The sequence below is a fragment of the Echinops telfairi genome, unplaced genomic scaffold, assembly GCF_000313985.2.
Source record: "Echinops telfairi isolate 266 unplaced genomic scaffold, ASM31398v2 ScPeMD7_7467;HRSCAF=8505_1, whole genome shotgun sequence".
NCBI lineage: Eukaryota > Metazoa > Chordata > Mammalia > Afrosoricida > Tenrecidae > Echinops > Echinops telfairi.
Window position 1 is genome coordinate 30,725,016 of NW_022111368.1, and position 19,305 is coordinate 30,744,320.

Genomic DNA, 19,305 nt, shown 5'->3' on the forward strand with positions numbered 1-19,305 from the left:
CAACACTTTCAAAAGTATCACGTCTTAATTATAAAACATGGTGGGCAACATATCTAGCCACCAATATTTTAATATTAATATTAAGAAACAGAAAATCAACTTATATTATTGCTGCTCGGTGAATGCCATCTCATAGGGACCCCATGGGACACAGAGTTGCTCCAGTTTCCATGGCTGGTGGTTTTAAAAGTCTGACTTTTGGGTTAGCAGCTTAGCCTTTATCCGCTGTGCCATTAGGCTTCTTGGAAAAATTTTAACTGTCTATAAATACAAACTGAAAGACAATGAGAAAAAGGAAAGGGTTCTTCTCTGGAAATAGGATTGTAGGAGGAAATGATGGATGTAGAAAAGTTAAGAAAATGAAAGAGACATCTACTCAGAGTCAAGTATGATAGCTGTGGAGCAGAAATGAACGACTCCCTATTTTAACACTTTGGGCAACAATTCGGCACACTTCCATGTAGCTACACAGCAGCAGCAGTTATTGAGTAATGTGTAGATTGATAGTTCACACTCACAGCAACCTGACATGACAGAAGATGACGGACTCTGTGGGTTTCCAAGGCTGTAAATCTTTTCAGGAACAGGAAACGCCATCTTTTTCCATTAGAGGAACTGGTGGGTTCAAACTGCTGGTCTTGTGGTTAGCGGTCCAAGAGGTAACTGATTATGCCACCACGGTTAGCCGTGAGTCAGGGCTGTTACTCGTCAGAACTGACTCACTGGCAGTGCGATGCCAGTGTTTGAAAGGAGTGCTGATGACAAAGTGGGTTATACACTGAGTTGTTAATTGAAAAAACAAAAAACCCAGAGGGGCAGTACTGCGGAACTGTGGAATTGATTCAATAGTAGTGGTCTTTTTGGGGGGGAAACTGACAAGATTTTAATAGGGAAATCCACCTCAAGTATGAATTTTAAAAAGGAAATCATGTACACTGTAGTAAGTAAGAGTAAGTACCAAATGATATTAGTGAAAGTAGAGAACAACTAGTCAACTTATCAAAAGGAAAGAACAAAGGAAGACTCCAATAAGGAGCCCTGGTGGTACGTGGTTACATGTTGGGCTGCTAACAAAGGTCAGCAGTTCTAACTCACCAGCTACTTCATGAGAGAAAGATGAGGCTTTCTGCTTCTGTAAAGATTCATAGCCTTAGAAGCTAAAAACAAAACAAACTCACTGCCATGGAGTCAGTTGTCATTTATGGCAACCCTCTAAGGCAGGGTTGAGCTGCCTTGTGGGTTCCTGAGACTGTAACTCTTTACGGGAGTAGAAAGCCTCCTTTCTTCTGTGAACCAGCTGGTAGTTTCAAACTACTGACCTTTTGGTTAGCAGCCCAATAAGTAACCACTACTCCATAGAAATGAAAAGAAACCGTTTTATTCTGACCTATATAGGGTTGTTATGAGTTGGAATTGATTCAGTAGCAGGGGAGGTAAAGAGGTCTTCAATGGAATGACAAAGGCTTAGTATGTGTAAAACGAGAACAGAAACTACAAAGGGAAAGATGGACCAATCTGACAACATGAGAATGTCACAAACTGATCGCAAACAAAATCAAGATAAAACAAACTGGGAAGCTTATCCATTTGTTCTCACAAGTAATGTGCCCGTGAAAATAGAGCATGTGTGCAATTACAATATGTGTGCATAGCACACACAGTATACACAGCAAACTAACATGTGAGGGGGTTACACAATTTTCATAAGACTGTATAATGCATGTTATTTGGGGAAAGTAAGCTATCAAACTGGATAAAGTAATACGTTTAAAAAAAACATGAACACCTCACAAATTTGCATGTCAACCTTGTACAGCGGCCATGCTAATCGTTTCTGTATCATTCCACTTTTAGTGTATATGCTGTCAAAGTGTGCATTAAAGTAGTAAAATAAATAAGGCATAAAAAATGTTTACTGAGTTAAAAAAGAAAAATTCCCACAAAGACTCAAAAAGGAAACAATGCAGAAGTGACAAATAACTGACAAGAAAAACGGTAAGTAGCTAATACATGATTAAATGTGGCATAATCTGTTTACAATTTAGCAGTATGTTTCATTACATACACAAATCAAATTTTACACAAAAAATTCTATAGCAAATTATATATCTTACTATTTATGATACCAACATAACTGCAAAATCTAAAATGTCTATCATTTTAGGAATAGTTAAATGTCAAAAAAGTGTGTGGGAAAACAACACTAGAAAAAAATACCTATAATTGGAACTGGAAACACAGGGAATCCAGGGTGGATGATCCTTTCAGGACGATGGGTGAGGGTGGTGATGCCAGGAGGGTGGGGTCAAGAGGGAGAACCTATTACAAGGATCTACATATAACCTCCTCCCTGGGGGGTGGACAACAGAAAAGTGGCTGAAGGGACATGTCGGGCAGTGTAAGATATGACAAAATAATAATTTATATATTATCGAGGGTTCATGAGGGAGGGGGAAAGGAGGAGGGAGGCGAAAATGAGGACCTGATGCCAGGGGCTTAAGTGGAGAGCAAATGTTTTGAGAATGATGAGAGCAATGAATGTACAAATGTGCTTTACACAATTGCTGTATGTATGGATTGTGATAAGAGTTTTATGTGCTCCCAATAAAATGATTTAAAAAAAATACCTATAATTTATTTATTTTAAAAACTACATGGTCAAGGGGATTGTCTAGAAATAAAAAATATAAACAATAACAAAGACTATAATATAAATAAATATTTAAGGTCACATACCTTTTCATTAAGACAATCAATTACATTTTCCACATAAATCTTCATACTCTTATAGAATTTATAATTTGAGGCTTGACTTGAGGAATTCTCTATGTTCTTGATTGTACTCTTTGAGCTCTTAATATCTTGTATGTATTTTTCATATTCTCTCAGGTGGGAACGGTGAGTGTCTTGTAATAATGTTAACCTAGACAAAATAAAAATAAATACTGATTTCTTATTTTCGAACTCTAATTTCTACAGAATGGACAGCACTCTGAGCTTCGTGTAGTGAACTTGCAGAGTAAACAAGAGCACGGTCTGGAAGAAGCCTCAAGAGGGTAAAAGTAGAAAAAGCTCCGGTCTTTACAGAATGGAGTGAATCGGAATTCAAACTCAAAACCAAATACACTTTAGTTACAGAATAAAAAAGGAATAGGGCTAACTTAATGTATAAAAAAGACATTGAAGAAAAGAATTTTCAACCAATTTTAAATAGTGAACAAAATGAAACAGATCGACATGAAATGCTCTTTCTGAATATGTAAAGCAGGAGAATCAAACTTGCTCCTTGTCAAACTGTGAAAGGACTGGTTCAGCTTTCACCATCATATACGTTCTCTCATCGGCTTGAAGATACACACGAAGATACACATGAGCAGCACAAGGGCAGTCGGTTTGGTTTTGGTATTTTTTATTAATAAATCATTTTATTGGGGGTTCTTATAACAATCCACACATCAACTGTATCAAACACATTTATACATATGTTGCCATCATCAGTTTCACAGCATTTTTTTTTTCTGCATGCGCCCTTGGTATTAGATCCTCTTTCATTCCTCTCCTTACCCTGTCCTCTCACCCACATGAACCCCTGATAAATTATAAACTATTATTTTCATATCTTACACCTGCTGTTTCCTTTTGCCCATGTTTCTGTTGTTCGTCCCACTGGGGGTGGAGGTGGCTGTGGGTGGGGGGTGTTTATATGTCAGTCATTATAGTCGGTTCCCCATTTATCCCCGTTCTCCCCCCACTCTTATGGCATTGCTACTCCCATTACTGTTTCTGAGGGGTTTATCTGTCCTGGAGTCTGCGTGGAGAGCTCTTATCTGTGCCAGTGTACATGCTCCAGTCTATCTGGATTTTAAGGTAGACCTGGGGTCATGATAGTGGGGGGAGAAAGCATTAAAGAACTAGAGGAATGCTATGCTGCACCCTGGCTGTCTTGTTCTTTCCTTGTAACCCTTCTATGAGGGCATGTCCAATTGTCTAAAGATGCGTTTTGGGTATCTACTCATACACTCATCATTTGCATCAATTTGTTTGTTTTAGGTCTTCTGATGCCTTATACCTGATCCTGTGGACATCTTGTGATCACACAGGCTGGTGTGCTTCTTCCATGTGGGTTTTGTTGCTTCCTTGCTAGATGGCCACTTGTTTAACTTCAAGCCTTTAAGATCCCAGATGCTTTATCTTTTAATAGCCTTGCACCATCAGCTTTCTTCACCACATTTGCTTATGCACCCATTTAGACTTCAGCGATCTTGTCGGGCAGGTAAGTATCACAGAATGCCAGGTTATTAGAACAAATTGTTCTGGAGTTGAGGGAGGGCTTGAGTATAGACCCAATGCCTGGCTGCTACCATGATACTATATAGATGCATGTACATAGACCTACATCCCTTTCATTATATATTAATGTATTTACATATGTATATGCCTATATTTATGCCTCTATAAATGTCTTCTGCCTCCTTGTTCTTTCCTCTATTTCTTTTTACTTTCCTCCTGTCTCACTACCACGTTCAACCTTCATTTGACTCTCAGTACTTTCTCTAAGCTACACTGCACTTAACCCCATCAGGCATTCTATGCCTTCCTTACCATCAATTTTAGATCTCTAATTGTTCCCTTGTCCCTTGGATTGTTGGTGCCTCTCACCCCTTCTTCCACCTCCTCCTTTCCCATGTCCCTCTGGAGTTGTTGGCCCATTGTTTTCTCCTCAGGAGTGGTTATCCTGCCTAACCTATATGGATAGACATGGTTTTGATATTTAAGAGACAAGTATCAATAACAGCCCAGAAGCTGAGTAGGAAAAGCATGGGTATTCTGCTTCTGGAAAAATTACGAGGTTCGGAAAGCACATGTCATAGTTCTGTTGTCACATTGGATCACTGTAAGTCCAAAGAGACTTGATGACGTTTAACAACAAATGAATTTTAAAAAGACAGTTGTACTTCGGAAAGGCAATTTGTGTCAAGAGCCATAAGAACATGCCTATCCATTACCACGTAATTAAAAGAAATTATTTAACAAGCTATAAGACATACAAAGGCACTTCAAAGAGTACCATATATACTTGAGTGTAGCTGAGTTTTTCAGCACGTTGTTTATGCAGTTTTTGTGGTAAAATTAGGTGCCTCAGCTGATACTCAGGTGGGCTTTTACTCAAGTATATACGGTATATGAAAATATAGAATTAAAAGTTCATGGACTTTTCCCCACAAGCTTTTTGAAGCCCCCTTTTTCAGAATCAAATATTCACCATCTGTAGCATTATGTATAACTGTCCAATTTCAAAATCAGAATGTCCATCAGAGAAGTATTCAAATTATGGTCTATCAACTACATAGAAGAACATGATATTTTTTAAAAAGGTTAAAGGCTATTTAATCATGCAGAAGAATCTTATGACCATATCAGTAACAGCAGCAAAATTTTATGCTTACCGATTTTAACTACTGTATATACTTGTGTATAAGCTGAGTTTTGCAGCACGTTTTTAATACAGTTTTGTGGTGCCTTGGCTGATATTTGGGTCAGCTTATGTTTGATTATATACGGTATGTAATAAAGACAAATAAATGTGTTAATATGATAAATATGTCAATATAGGAAAAACTATTTGCACTCACAATATCATATAATATTTAAAATTAATCATTAAAAATATAGTTCTAATTTATTTTACTACTAAGTGTCTGGGACAAATGTGCATTTGAAAGTGAATGTTACTTACCTAGTATTTAATTGCCTCTTTATCATTTCCAAAGTTACTGGTGGAAATGAAACAGAAGTATCAAACTTCTTCACTCTTTGAGATCCACTTCTGTGAGAAAGGTCTACTATATTTCTTCCCTAAAAAATAATAGGAAAACTTTTATTTTTCAAACACTTTCATTTCAGTTACAGTGTATTAACAGTATAAAAGCATAAAAGGAGACTGAGTACTTTTGGGTTCTTAGCAGTGCAAAAGCTCCACACCCAATACAACTTTTCACAAAACAAATGTTTCCAAAATCCTCAGTTTTAAGTTTAGAACTTTAAGTACACACATGAAGCACATAATAAAATCTTATTTTTTTTCACAAGTATTTAGTTTCAAAGTTTTTGAGCCAATTTTGTTTGCAGTCCAATGTTCTCATTCAGGTTTTGAAGAATCAGTGGTCCTTGGCAAATACTATCATGGGTGGTAATATTCTTTTTTTTTTAAATCATTTTATTAGGGGCTCATACGACTCTTATCATAATCCATACATACATCAATTGTGTAAAGCATATTGTACATTCATTGCCCTCATCATTCTCAAAACCTTTGCTCTCCATTTAAGCCCCCGGCATCAAGTCCTCATTTTTCCCCTCCTTCCCGGCTCCCCCCTCCCTCATGAGCCCTTGATAATTTATAAATTTTTATTTTGTCATATCTTGCCCTGTCCGACCTCTCCCTTCACCCACTTTTCTGTTGTCTGTCCCCCAGGGAAGAGGTCGCATGTAGATCCTTGTCATCGGTTCCCCCTTTTCAACCCTCTCTCCCTCTACGCTCCCAGTATCGTCACTCACACCACTGGTCCTGAAGGGGTCATGGGGGGTAATATTCTTGTTTGGCTAAACTAGGTGTCCTCAAACTGTGGCCCGCAGGCCATATGAGGCCCGCCGAGGGCATTTATCTGGCCCGCCAGGTGTTTTTGTCCTGTTGTTTATTTTACTTCAAAATAAGGTATGTGCAGTGTGCATGGGGATTTGTTCATAGTTTTTTTTTAAACTATAGTCCGGCCCTCCAACAGGTCAGAGGGACAGTGAACCTGGCCCCATTTAAAAATTTGAGGACCCCTGGGCTAAACCAACACTTATTTCCCAAAAGCTAAACACTCGTTTTTCAGGATAGAAGCAGCTGTACTTCCATTCGTACCAATGAAAACTAAGTGAAATTCTACTGGAGGGATAAAGCGTTTACTTTTATTGAAGCCATCGGTACCTGCGTTTTCTGCAAGAGGAACCTATTCCTAATATGTCCTATATATAACAAGTCATTTGGCTGGGGATCCCCATCGATTTGTAGTATTATTCTTGGCTAGTTAGAAATCGTAAGTAATAGATCAAAAACACATTTGAAAAAAAACACCTTAAACAAAAGGAAGAGAAGGAGAGAAGGATAAAAAAAGATAACATTCACTAAGGTTCATCAAATAGAATAATCCACTGACTCTAATGAATATTATGAAGTTCTGAGAAATTAGTTCATTTTAAGCATGTGAAAATGGGAATATGTTAAGCAAAGGTATCTGAATTAAAATTATACGCACCCCGTGAACGCAGAGGGTACTGTGAGATAGTTTACTGTTTTAGGGAAAGAAATACTCAGCATCTGTTGGACAATTAGCACTATTTAATCCAATGTTACAACGTTAATTGTACTGCATTCCTTTCAATGAACTCTTATTCCTGAAGCAAGAGTCTTGGCAAATGTCATAAAACAAGAACTCAATGAAAATCAACATACAGAAAATGAAGCTGCAGTACTCTATGTGAATCTATGACTTGAGAAGTCATGCAGCATTCAATAATTACACACATTATATTTGCAAGTAATTGTGGTTATTTAAAAATAAAACTTTAAGACTATCTAAATTTTTTTCTTTAACTTATCTGTATTATTTGAGCTACTAACTAGGTTGGTAGGGCATACTTTTATTAATTCCTTGGACCTGACTACTTAATGGCATAGTGCTAAGTGTTGGGCTACTAACCACAAGGCCAGCAGTTCTGAACCATCAGCTGCTCCATGGGAGAGAGATGAAGCTCTCTACTCCTGTAAGGAGCGACAGTCTCAGGAACCCACAGGGGCACTTCTACCCTGTCCTACAGGGTCTCTATGAGTCAGCATCAACCTAATGGCACTGTGTTTTTTGTTTAACTATTTAATAAACATAACTGCCTGGCAAGACTTCTGGGCTAGGAGGACTATGATAAAAATAGCAAGCTACTACGGGTCCATGAACAAGGAAGTTTGAGACTCTGATGTGAACAATTTGCTATACAAACCACAGAAAACTAATAGATATGGTATAAGAAAACTACTACCTCTATGATTTTAACTGCTTTCCTCATTTGTTGCTGTTCCCAAGCATCCTGATTTTCATCTTCCTGGCTGTCTTCACTTATATCTTCATTTCTGGTGGCTACCAAAATGAATCAAAACAAAAACTACAGGTATAAACATTAAGTAGTTTTTAATTCCATTACAGCAGGTAACATTAGGGGTTCAGCAGTAATTACAAGTATTAACTTATTTAACCTTAACAATAATCCTGGGTTGAATGCACTATTATTGCCCTCATTTATGAATAAGAATTCAGAAACTGAGGGGCTAAATAACTTCTCTAGGGTTGTGCAGAAGATGGGACTTGAATTCTGTCATAAGACTCCAGCACCTACTCTTATCACCAAACTCTCCATTCAAACCACTACAGCCTTAGCTATGGAAAGCAATTCAGAATGTAATAGTTGGCTTTGCTTCAAAGAACTTCCAAACCCTATGTGAGAATCCAAACATTTATAAATGAATTAATATTTTCTGGATTATAAGGAATCAAAATTCTCTCTGGAAAAATATTCTTTTGACTTATCAGTTTGGTAAAATGCATATTATATTAATTCCTGTAAAAGAGAATTATGTAAATAATGCTTTGAGATTTAAAAGACTGACAGAGGAAATATTTTTTAGTGAAGCAGGGAATTTTTAACACAATCCCTAAACACCTTTTAACACAAGCACCTGTAGTTGCTTTTATGTTAAAAGAACTGTTATAAGGTGATAATAATGGTTTTTGCATTTTCATAAATATGGCACATGATTTTGGTTTTGCTTTTTTAACTTGTCAAATAGTCAAGCAATGTTACACGTACTTACAGGCACAACCTTTAGAGGCCATAAACTCCCATCAACCAAAATAAAAAAATCAAAATCAACATAACTTTACAATAGGACATTGATCTATGCTTCTCAGGAAATTTTATCACAATATTGTACGCTAATGATAAATGTATGTGCTGATAGATAACTGTGTACCTATTTCCTCAGCCATTCTTTGTCGAAGCGTTTGAGGCTTTCGGGTAAATGGTATTCTTTCTTCATGGTCATCAGGCTCACTCTCAGGATCTTCGTCACTGTTGGTCTTTGTGCCAGAGAGGGTGGAAGTCTGTTTTACATCCAAAGAAATATAGTCTCCGTGGGCCCTGGCCAGCTCTCGTTTTCTGCGCGCTGCCTGAATGAAAGCGGCGTCTCGTATTCTAACTGAATGAAACAGAGAGGTCACTGAAAACAACATAACAGTTACATTAAGTAGTTCTTACATTTCTACAAAATCAAAAGGCACCACCTTTTCCTTTTTTTTAAACTATTTTGACACACACCTGTAATTTGATAAAAGGCACAAAATCTCAAATCATCAGTAAAGGAAGAAATGGAAATAATTTGATAGCAATTAAATAGATAAATGAATCAAATCTGAAATAATCAGAAAATATATTACAACAGTCCAATTTATCTTCTAACTCTTACAGCCATCAGGGATTACTACTGATTTTTTGTTGAAGGTCAGCCATGTTTCATCCCAGAAGCTCTCAAATGGCTAGGGTGAGGATGTGGAGATGGCTAAGCATGGAGCTTCTAACCTCCCGTACCATGGACTGCACCCCCTGTGGGCACTCACCAATACAGGGAGTGACAATCTCTAACCAGAGCACAGGCACGAAAGGCTCCACGGTCATGTGGTGAATCCCACAGAATAAATGTGAGTTTAGATGTTCAGTTTTTAGCTATTAGGCTATCTCTCTCTGAATTCTAAGGGCTGACAAACTTTTAGCCCATCTTTTTATTTTATTTGTAGTTACTTTTCAGTTGACATACATAATTTTGATACTTGAATAGAAAATATTAATAAATTACTCACCCGTACTTCACTAGAGTTTATGTCACTGAAAATGAGAACCCCTGGCATAGAAAATACTGATATTAGGGAAAACATTATTCAACAAAATCCAAAAATTACCAACCTGCTGGTGAAAATTCCTTTTCCTCTGGCGAGCTAGATGTGTTGGGAGATGAACTCTGATGCCCCTTACTTTCTGAGGATTGACACGTTCCATCTTCCTCATCAGCTGAGAGATCAATTGTTCTCGATTCTGCCAGGGCATTTTCCGAACCTAACAAGAAAGGGGGAAAATACTGGAATCAATGAGTGAAATTCTGAATACATGGCATATTTATAATATGGTTTTTAATTCTACTGTTCTAAGTTTATAAGTAGTGCTTCAAAACCCTAAAGACAAATAAAGATCAGATTTAGAGATACTGATAATAAAAGGCAATAATAGTAAGGTGGAAAAATCTAAGTCTTCACTTCCATCAGAAATAACTTATGATGGAGTTATCAGAATGAATCCTACATAATCTCTAAAAGTAAGCCAAACAGTTCATCTCTCTCAGACTTTTTTAAAACAATTAATTATCTAATAAATCTATAAAGACTCAATTTGTACTATCTACTTCTCTAAAAAAATGTATGCAAAGGAAGCAATGAGAAATCAGAACAAGAGGAAAAAGGAAAACCATAAAAATTTACAGACGATCTGAAACAGAAAAGAAAAATAATGGCAGTGAATAAGTAGAAAACCCTTGTTTCCCATGGATAATTACTCTGTGCCAAGCATAATGAAACCTGTCTCACATAGTTCATTTCATTTAATATAATTCTAAAGAGTAGACGCTAGTACAGATGAGGTCACTAAGAACTGGAAAAGCTATATATCATGCCCAAAGTCATAACATTAGCAATCAAAGAATCAAGGTTTTGAAACTAATTCCTCCCAATCTAGGCTCCATTATATTATACTGGATTCAATGCCTGCTGGCGATAAGTAATAAGCACTTTGATCTTGGGTCAAATCATGAGGTCATTTACCAGTTTCAGTTAACCTACTGATTAAAGTTAACATTAAAAGAGATGATATCCACAGGGTGCTTCAAAAAAGTAATGAGTAAAATGCAAAGTGATTTTTGGTAACATGAATAATAAAGGATTCTTTAGCCCACAATTATTTTTGCAATATTTACAAATAAGTTTAAATATAAGATTCCACAAATAATACTTTTTATCTTGAAAATATCCCTTAAATGGAAGACTTAATATATCATTTAAAATAACTCTGTAACTAAAGCAAGCTTAAGGAGGGAGGAATATACATTTCGGCTCACATCAAAGAGGTGGTTCTCAAAGGACCACTGAGACCCTTTCAGAGAGTCTGTGAAGTCAAAGCCTCTTCCATCATAACACTAACATACTCTATGCCCTTTCTCTGAAGCCCCGGTGTCTCGGCTGGGCAATGGTGGGACTGCTAACTGCAAAGCCGATGATTCAAAACCACCAACTGTTCAGTGGGACAAACATGAGTCAGTCTTCTTCCATAATGATTCCACAAAGCTTTGGAAACACTAGAGTGCAGTTTATTATGCTATAGTTTATATAAGGTAACAAAAACACAGTGGTGGATAACACTTCTAATCCCTTGCTAAGAATCAGGGCAGGGGCATCAAGCGGTAGTAGCAGGGTTTAGAATGTACACCATCATCACTGGGGGGCAGGGGGCGGGGGGAGCTGGGGGCATCTGCTTTTTTCTACTTTCATTGTGAGTTAGGTTTACATTCAACAATTCATACAAATTTTGTTTCAATGCATCCATTGCATTCTTTCATTGTACCATCACTTATCCCACTTCTCTGTATTTCCTGTTTTCATCCTTCCTTTCTATCAAACCTCTGTGCTTTGTCCTTTGGTAAATGCTGCCTTTTTAAAAAATCTTAAATGATTGGTTATTCTAACAGCAGCAAGTTCAGTGCAACTTGAAGAGTGACCAAGTCCCTATCCTACCAGTAAGCCTGGTCTCTTAAGGCTTTGCATTTTGTTCCATATTTTCCTTCCATTCCATTTAGGACTTCCTAACATGACACAACCCCCCTCCCCCCTTTTTATTTTGAGCAGTTGGTAGTGGTAGCTGGAACCACATCAGTCTCAGGGTTGTGGAGACTGATGTTTGCACAGTCCAATTGCCCAACTGATTGTTTCCACATGCCTTTCAATGTTCATTAGTCTTTACTCTGGAAAAGCAACGATCAAACAGATGTACTTTTAAGACTCCAGTTGCTGCGCATCTAAGAGTATGTACGTAGAACATTGTCTGTGGCACACACATATATTTTTAAAGAAATATTTTTCGGGGTCTTGGTTGAAAGTTCATACAAATTGCTTTTGCAACATTGGTTACAATTTTTATACTGTGTTAGCATTCTCATCATTTCCACTGTATGTTCTGTTTCCACTTATCTAGCTTCCCCTCCCCTCTTGGTCTTCTCATCTTTGCTTTTGGGTAAATAGTTAATCTCCTAAGAAAGCACATTACTGACGGGTGATATTAGGTATTTTATCAACTAATTTATTGTTTGCATGAAATGTTACCAGCATAAGCAGCTTTAATTACAAGTTCAAAGGGCATTTTGGGACATGCACTGTGGGGGTTTTTCCAGTCTCTCTAGCCAGTAGGCCCAGACTTTTGTAGGAATTTGAGTTTTATCTTACATTTTTCTTCCATTCTTTTAGCGACCTCCTATTGCGTCCCTGGATAAAGTAGCAGGTAGTGATAACGAGGCACCATCTAGTTCTAGTTTCAGGTTAGAGAGGCTAGGTCTCCTGTGCGCTATTAGTTCTGCCGACTGATTTCTTCTTTCAGCCTTTTATTTCCTTCATTCTCTTTGCTCTACTAAAGTAGACACCAATCGCGGTAGCTTAGATGGTTGCTCACAAGCTTTTAAGACCCCACATTAGGATGTAGAATTTTATCTTTGTGAGCTGTTACGCTTATTGACTAAGTTGTTCCCCAAGACTATGGTCCTAAGTCTTTGACCCAATCCTCCAATTCCATGAGTTGTGTAGAAAGGTCAAGGAACTCTAACTGTAGCACGCTCTGTACACACTCATGTTTCCTTAAGTGAGTGGTTCTCAACCTTCAGGACCCTTTCATATAGTTCTTCATGTTGTGGTGACCCTCCAACCATACATTTTTTTTCGTTGCTACTTCATCACTGTAATTTTGCTACTGTTATGAATCAGGCGACCCCTGTGAAAGGGTCTTTCAACCCCCAAAGGGATTGTGACCCACAGGTTGAGAACTGCTGCCTTAAGTCTTTGATTACATCCTTAAGTTTCTTTCCTCCAGAAAGGAGAGACCAATAGTTACATTTTAAATGGCTGCTTGCCACAATACAATTCTATTCACCACAGCAGAATATACCACACTGTCTTTGTGAACATTACTTCAATTTGCATATATTCTTAACTTTTTATCATAGTGGGACCATAAAATATTTATATTTTTTATGATTATCTGACTTCATTCACTACCATGTTCTCTGTATTTATCAACGCTGTTTAACATCATTCTTTATAACCAACCAAAAACTCACTGCTATTGAATTGCTTCTGACTCCTAACAACCCTGTAGGACAGAGCACAGAGCACCCTGTGGTTTTCCGAGCCTGCAAATCTTCACAGGAGCACAAAGCCTCATCGATCTCATGGAGCAGCTTATTGTTTCAAACACCGACCTTGTTAGCTGTTCAATTCAAAACCCACGGCCCCTCCCCTGGGGCTCCTTTATTCTTGATAGTTAGTTGTGTAGTATTTCACTGAATGTTTACAACACAATTTGTTTATATATTCATCCACTGACAGGTACTTAGAATGTCTCCATCTTTTGCTCATTTGTGCACACGTCTATATTGTTCACTGTTTGTACACCTCTGGGGTATTATGCCTGGGAGTGGGACTGCAGGACCGAGAGGATTTTTCTCTATTTCTTTGCTTCTTGACAAACTACCATTCTGTTTTCTATAATGAGACCATTTTATGATCTCAGCAGTGTATGAGAGTGCCAAGGCAACCCCAACCTCACTAGCACTTTTTGTTATCACTTCCATTTTGTAGAAGCGACATGGATCTAACTGTAACTTGATTTCCATTCCTCTATGGCCACACTGATCTGCTAACAGAAAGGTCAGGGATTCACATCCACAAGCCACTCTGTGAAAGAAAGATGTGGCCCACTGCTTTTGGAAAGATACAACCTTGGACATGCTCTGGAGCAGTTCTACTTTGTACCATACACAGGGCTGCTATGAGTTGGAATGGAGTTGACCGCAAAGATCATGATCATTTGTTTATGTATCTGCTGGCCACCTCTGTTCTCTTTGGTTAAGTGTCTGTCTGTTCATGCCCTTTGCCGCTGTTTTGATTATATTGTCTTGTATATTTTGAATTAATGAAGTTTACTGACTGCACTTTTATTAGCTATGTCATTACTAAAAGTTTTCCACTCCCCGCTCTGTAGAAGTTCTTTTTTTAACTTTCTTAGTGACTTCTTTATTTTTATTTATTTATTCTCAGTAAAGTTTCCAGATGATGCCCACCTACCACTATCAAATGTTCTCATCAGGCAAACACTAGATGAATGCTGACAGAAAAGTGGGGGGGGGAGGGGGGAGGAAGAGAACTCCAAATTCTCACAAACTCTGACTTATAGGACTCATTGAGATTAGACAAGTTCCCAAGACTATTGCCCGGATGAAATTACCTTTTAATTAAACAGAAAGTTAGCACAAAAAGTTAAAAAGAAAAAGAAATCACACTTGAGAATGTTAATAAAAAACAAATCACCCTGAGAATGGTAGCTAAATTTTTTTTTAAGTTATCCAAATGACACCAAATGAACAACAGACACAATGAAGCATAAATTAACTCTTTTTTTAGGGGGGGGTGTGCAGTGGCAGTGAGAATAAATTAATGAACGTGGAACAACTAGAATAAAAAGAATGAGAATAGCGACACAAACTACAAAATGTAACAAATACACTGCATGTTATATAGAGAAGTTGCTGACTAGAAGTCTGTTTTGCTATGTACACTTTCAACCCCCAAATAATTTTTTAAAGTTACTTATTCTTATGTGTAACATGATTAAAGTTTTAAAAAAATGGATTACTAAACATGTCTGTTTTATTCTTAAATATCATAAGTATCAACAAATACAATCTACAAAAACAAAATTTCATTGGAGTTCTCAATCACTGTAAAGAGTCTAGTTAGCTACTAGGTCTGTGGTTCAAACCCTCCATATGGTAGAAAGTCTCAGAAACCCTCTATAGCAGTGGTTCTCAACCTGTGGGTTGTGACCCCTTTGGGGGGTCTAACGACCCTTTCACAGGGATCACCCAATTCGTAACAGTAGCAAAATTACAGTTATGATGTAGTAACAAAAATAATTTTATGGTTGGGGGGGTCACTAAAACATGAGGAACTGTATTAAAGGGTCACGGCATTAGGAAGGTTGAGAACCACTGCTCTCTCTATTGAGTTGTTTTGAGTCAACGGCAGTAGGTTAATGGTTGGCTGCTAACAGAGAAGTGCCAATTCAAAACCAATATCCACTCTGTAGGAGAGAGACGAGCCAGTTGGCTTCTATAGAAAGATTCCAAACTCACTTTCATCAAATCCCTTCCAACTTAAGGGCAGAGTAGAACTGCTTCTGAGGGTTTTTCAGATTATAAATCTTTACAGGGGTACAAAGTCTCATCTTTCTTCCATGAAGTGGCTGGTGGGTTCAAACTGCTGATCTTGGGGTTAGGTGCTCAACATGTAACCTATTGTGTCACTAGGGAAACTGCCCTATGAGGCAGTTCTAGTCAGCCCTATAGGGTCTCATATTTAACCTAATTATTGATTATGCTATTAGGAAAGGTGTGTCAGGATTGTATCTTCTCACTTTACTTTTCAATCTCCAGCTGAGCAAATAATCAGTGAAGTCGGCTAATATGAAGAACGCAGTATCAGGGTTGGAGGAAGGTTTATTAACAACCTGTGATATGCAGATGACACAACCTTGCTTGCTGAAAGTTAGAAGTTTGGAGAACTTAAAGCACTTGGTGAAGAAAATCAAGAATTGTAGCCTTCAGGATGGATTACTACTCAACAAAAAGGTCAAAATCAGCAGAACTGGACCATCAGGTAACATCATGAAAATGGAGAACAGTTTGAAGTTGTCGAGGATTTTCTTGCTTGGATCCACAATCAATGCTCATGTTGGAAGCACTCAGATCAAAACAGTGTTGCACTAGGTAACTCTGCTGCACAAGACCTCTCTGGAGGATTGAATAGCAAGGGTGTTACTTTGAGGACTAAGGAGTGCTGGACCCAAGCCATGGGATTTTCAATTGTCTCATATGCATGAGGAAGTTCAAACTCACAGCCATTGAGTTGACAGGACTCACAGAGACCCATCAGCTGCCCTATATGGAAAGTACCATGGACTGCTAACAGGACAAACATCTGTCTTAAAAGAAGGGCAACCAAGAGGCAACTTTTGGACACGCTGTCAGGAGAGACCAGCCCCAGGAGAAGGTGATTTTTGGTCAATTAGAGGGGCAGCAGTGTAGAGGAAAGCCCTCAAGGAGATGGAACGACACCCCGGCTGCAACAAAGGGTTCAAGCATGGGAACCCTTGTGAGGCTGGCGCAGGACCAGGCAGTGTGTTGTGCAGAGGTCTGCTATGGATCAGAACTGACCCGATGACACTTAGCGACAACATCTAGTGGCACGCCTATTTTGCATCTAAGAGTTTGATAACTGATGAAAAAAGGAGAACAGGCAAAAGAGAATTCCCCCAACCCTATCATTTAAGATTCTTCTAATGTACTATTCCGGCTAAATGCTTGCTATAACGAAAGGTCAACTCTTTTAATCGACAAGTTTTCAAAAAGTACATGTACATAAAACTTTGCAGCTTACTAAGGCGTACTCGTTAGTGATTTGGGTTCGTTATAAACGAACTATCGCTGCAACAGATGACAGCCCTTCGGAGATGCAGAGGGGCTACCCCCCTGCACAGGGTCCCTTTTACTGCCCAAGTTAATAAAAATGGGGTTGGGGGTGGGAGACAAACGTTCCAAAGTGCAGCCAGGGTTCACCCGCGGAGCACTTCTCGTCCCGCCCTCCGAGTCACCTGCGGGGCCCTCCCCGCTTCCGGGGTCACCTGTGTCGCCAGAGTCGCTGTCTGTGCTGGGCGCTGCTGCGGCGGGCCGCCGGGAACTCGCCCAGACTAGGCCCCGAGGGCGCCGGTCCCTGAGCGGCCGTTTCGCCGCCTCTGCAGGTGGACCCTGCTCCCCTCGCGCCCCGGGCTCGCTAGACGATTCCTCGCCGCCGTCGCTGTCACTGGAATCGGCTCGGCGCGGCCGGAACACCCTTTTCGGTCTGTGAGCCATGGCACAGGGCCTGGCACCTCGTTGGTGGTCTCCTCTCCCAAAGTCCAACCTGAGCCTTAGATGCCGGCGCGCGCTTCCGCCCTGCCGCCGCCGTGCGCGTCGCTCTGCGTGACGTAGACTCAGTCGGCCTCCGGGTCCTCAGCCGTGCGCATGCGCGCTTCACTCCCCTGGCTCTAATTGGCTGTCCAGTTCCCTGGGGCGGGCCGGGAGCATGCCCCGCCCTCAAAGTGACGTGCTGAGTTCGTACGCTCTCTGTGCTTTCTCTGTAAACACTGGCTCGGTAAGGCGCTATGCATGATCAATTATTCATAAATTTTCATTTGTTTTTGTAATGAGACTTTCCCTTTTTAAAATCCCGATGAATTTTAGGACATTGCCTGATAGGTTTTTTGATTGGGATATTACAATGTGCTGTGAAAACTATACTGGTAGAAAGTAGAGAATCTTGAGATATTTAGAAAACACCTTCCCACCGTGGACCAAGTTCACTTGGTAGCTAGAAAGAACTACCCAAACTAAGCCATGGAAAGGGGGGGGGGGACGCAAAAGAGTGATCCCTCAGGACCTGGGCTTTTCAGTCAACTCAGAATGCCCAAGTTCTATGATGATTGCCTTCAAAATCACCATACAAAAATAATAAATTACTTTAAGATGAAAATTAGGAAGATGGGCATACGGTAATAATAACTAGAGGGGGAGTCTTTGTACGTCTGTGCACCACATAATGTAATGGTCATATAGTATGTAAGTCAATCAATATGTATTAAGCACCTAGCAGTCCAGGCACCAATGCTAAATCCCAGACCAGTGCTCTTCGAGTCTAATTTCCTGCTGTCATCAAGTGGATACCGACTCAGCAACCCTGGATAAGGTTTCTGAGGCTGTAAATCTCTACAGCAGCAGACAGACTCACACATCTCTTTGGCAGTGAATGCTAGGTTTGAGCCACAGGTATTGCTGGTTTACAGCCCATTGCACTCAGCAGAACAGAACCAATAGGGCTCCTTTCTTGAAGTGTAATGTTCGCCAAATCACTTGCAGATCACATGGATGGGGCTACATTCTAAGTACCAAGGTCTTAGAGCCAAGACAACATAAATCAGTCACCTTTAAGACATTGGGTGGTGGTGGTTGTTTAAGTATGTCTAGTAATTTTGTTATGATGACCTTCACACCGATTGTTTCAATATCCAGATGCCTTTGTGTATCTTCTAATCTGGAAACTCAATAATCCTCATGAGGAAAACATATAGCCTATCTATAAGGATTTAGTTTGTATAATTGTAGAAATGATTTAACATAATGGGATAAGTGTCCACGCCTTGTTCAGAGGGTTCTCCACCAGTCTTTAAAATTGTGCTAGGTGTTTGTCTCCACTGGAAAGGTGGACAAACCCACTGCCATCATGTTGTTAGGTGCCGTACAGTTACCTTTCAATCAGCAGTTCAACTTTTACTGGACAACAACCCCAAGGCTCCTTGAGGGTTGTGGACAGATGAAATCAATGTGACAGCTTCTCAATAGGCATGGCAATGTCCATCCCAAGTAGTTTTTGTTCTTATTGGAATGGCGAGGTCCTTACCATCTTTCTGCCCTCACTCAACCAGAATTGACTAGCCTGATGTGAAATGCCACAGACCAGCATGGGCTGTAAGCTGGAATCTGTGCAGAATCAGATCAGGAGAAGATACGGGGAAAGAGCCCTGGAAATAGAACCCTGTAGATAACACTCCCTTATTGTGTTAGTCTGGGCAGACTGGAGAAACAAATCCACAGAAACTCATATGTATAGAAGAGAGAGTTTTATATAAAGGGTAAGTGTACATTAAGAAAACATCCCAACCCAGTGCTGTCCAAGCCCATAAGTCCCACATTAGCCCATATGTCCGACACCAATCTACAAAGTCCTCAATCTCACAAAACACATGCAATGATGCAGA

The 19,305-nt window shown here is 39.4% G+C and overlaps 1 protein-coding gene and 1 non-coding gene across 2 annotated transcripts in view; both read right to left on the reverse strand.

Moving 5' to 3' along the window:
• The window catches only part of GCFC2 (GC-rich sequence DNA-binding factor 2), a 60,903-nt gene extending 43,483 nt beyond the window's left edge, over positions 1–17,420 (reverse strand). Inside the window, exons 1-6 of the mRNA XM_045283992.1 lie at positions 17,137–17,420; positions 10,054–10,203; positions 9,068–9,292; positions 8,080–8,177; positions 5,738–5,856; positions 2,737–2,923 (exon numbers count right to left, since the gene is read on the reverse strand). Of these exons, the coding sequence (XP_045139927.1) occupies positions 2,737–2,923; positions 5,738–5,856; positions 8,080–8,177; positions 9,068–9,292; positions 10,054–10,203; positions 17,137–17,365 (1,008 nt within the window). The 5' untranslated portion in view covers positions 17,366–17,420. The remainder of the gene's footprint in view (positions 1–2,736; positions 2,924–5,737; positions 5,857–8,079; positions 8,178–9,067; positions 9,293–10,053; positions 10,204–17,136) is intronic.
• LOC115873275 lies at positions 1,772–1,878 on the reverse strand. Its single transcript, XR_004048322.1, has one exon. It is a non-coding gene; the product is annotated as a U6 spliceosomal RNA (small nuclear RNA).
• Positions 17,421–19,305: the final 1,885 nt, after the last annotated feature.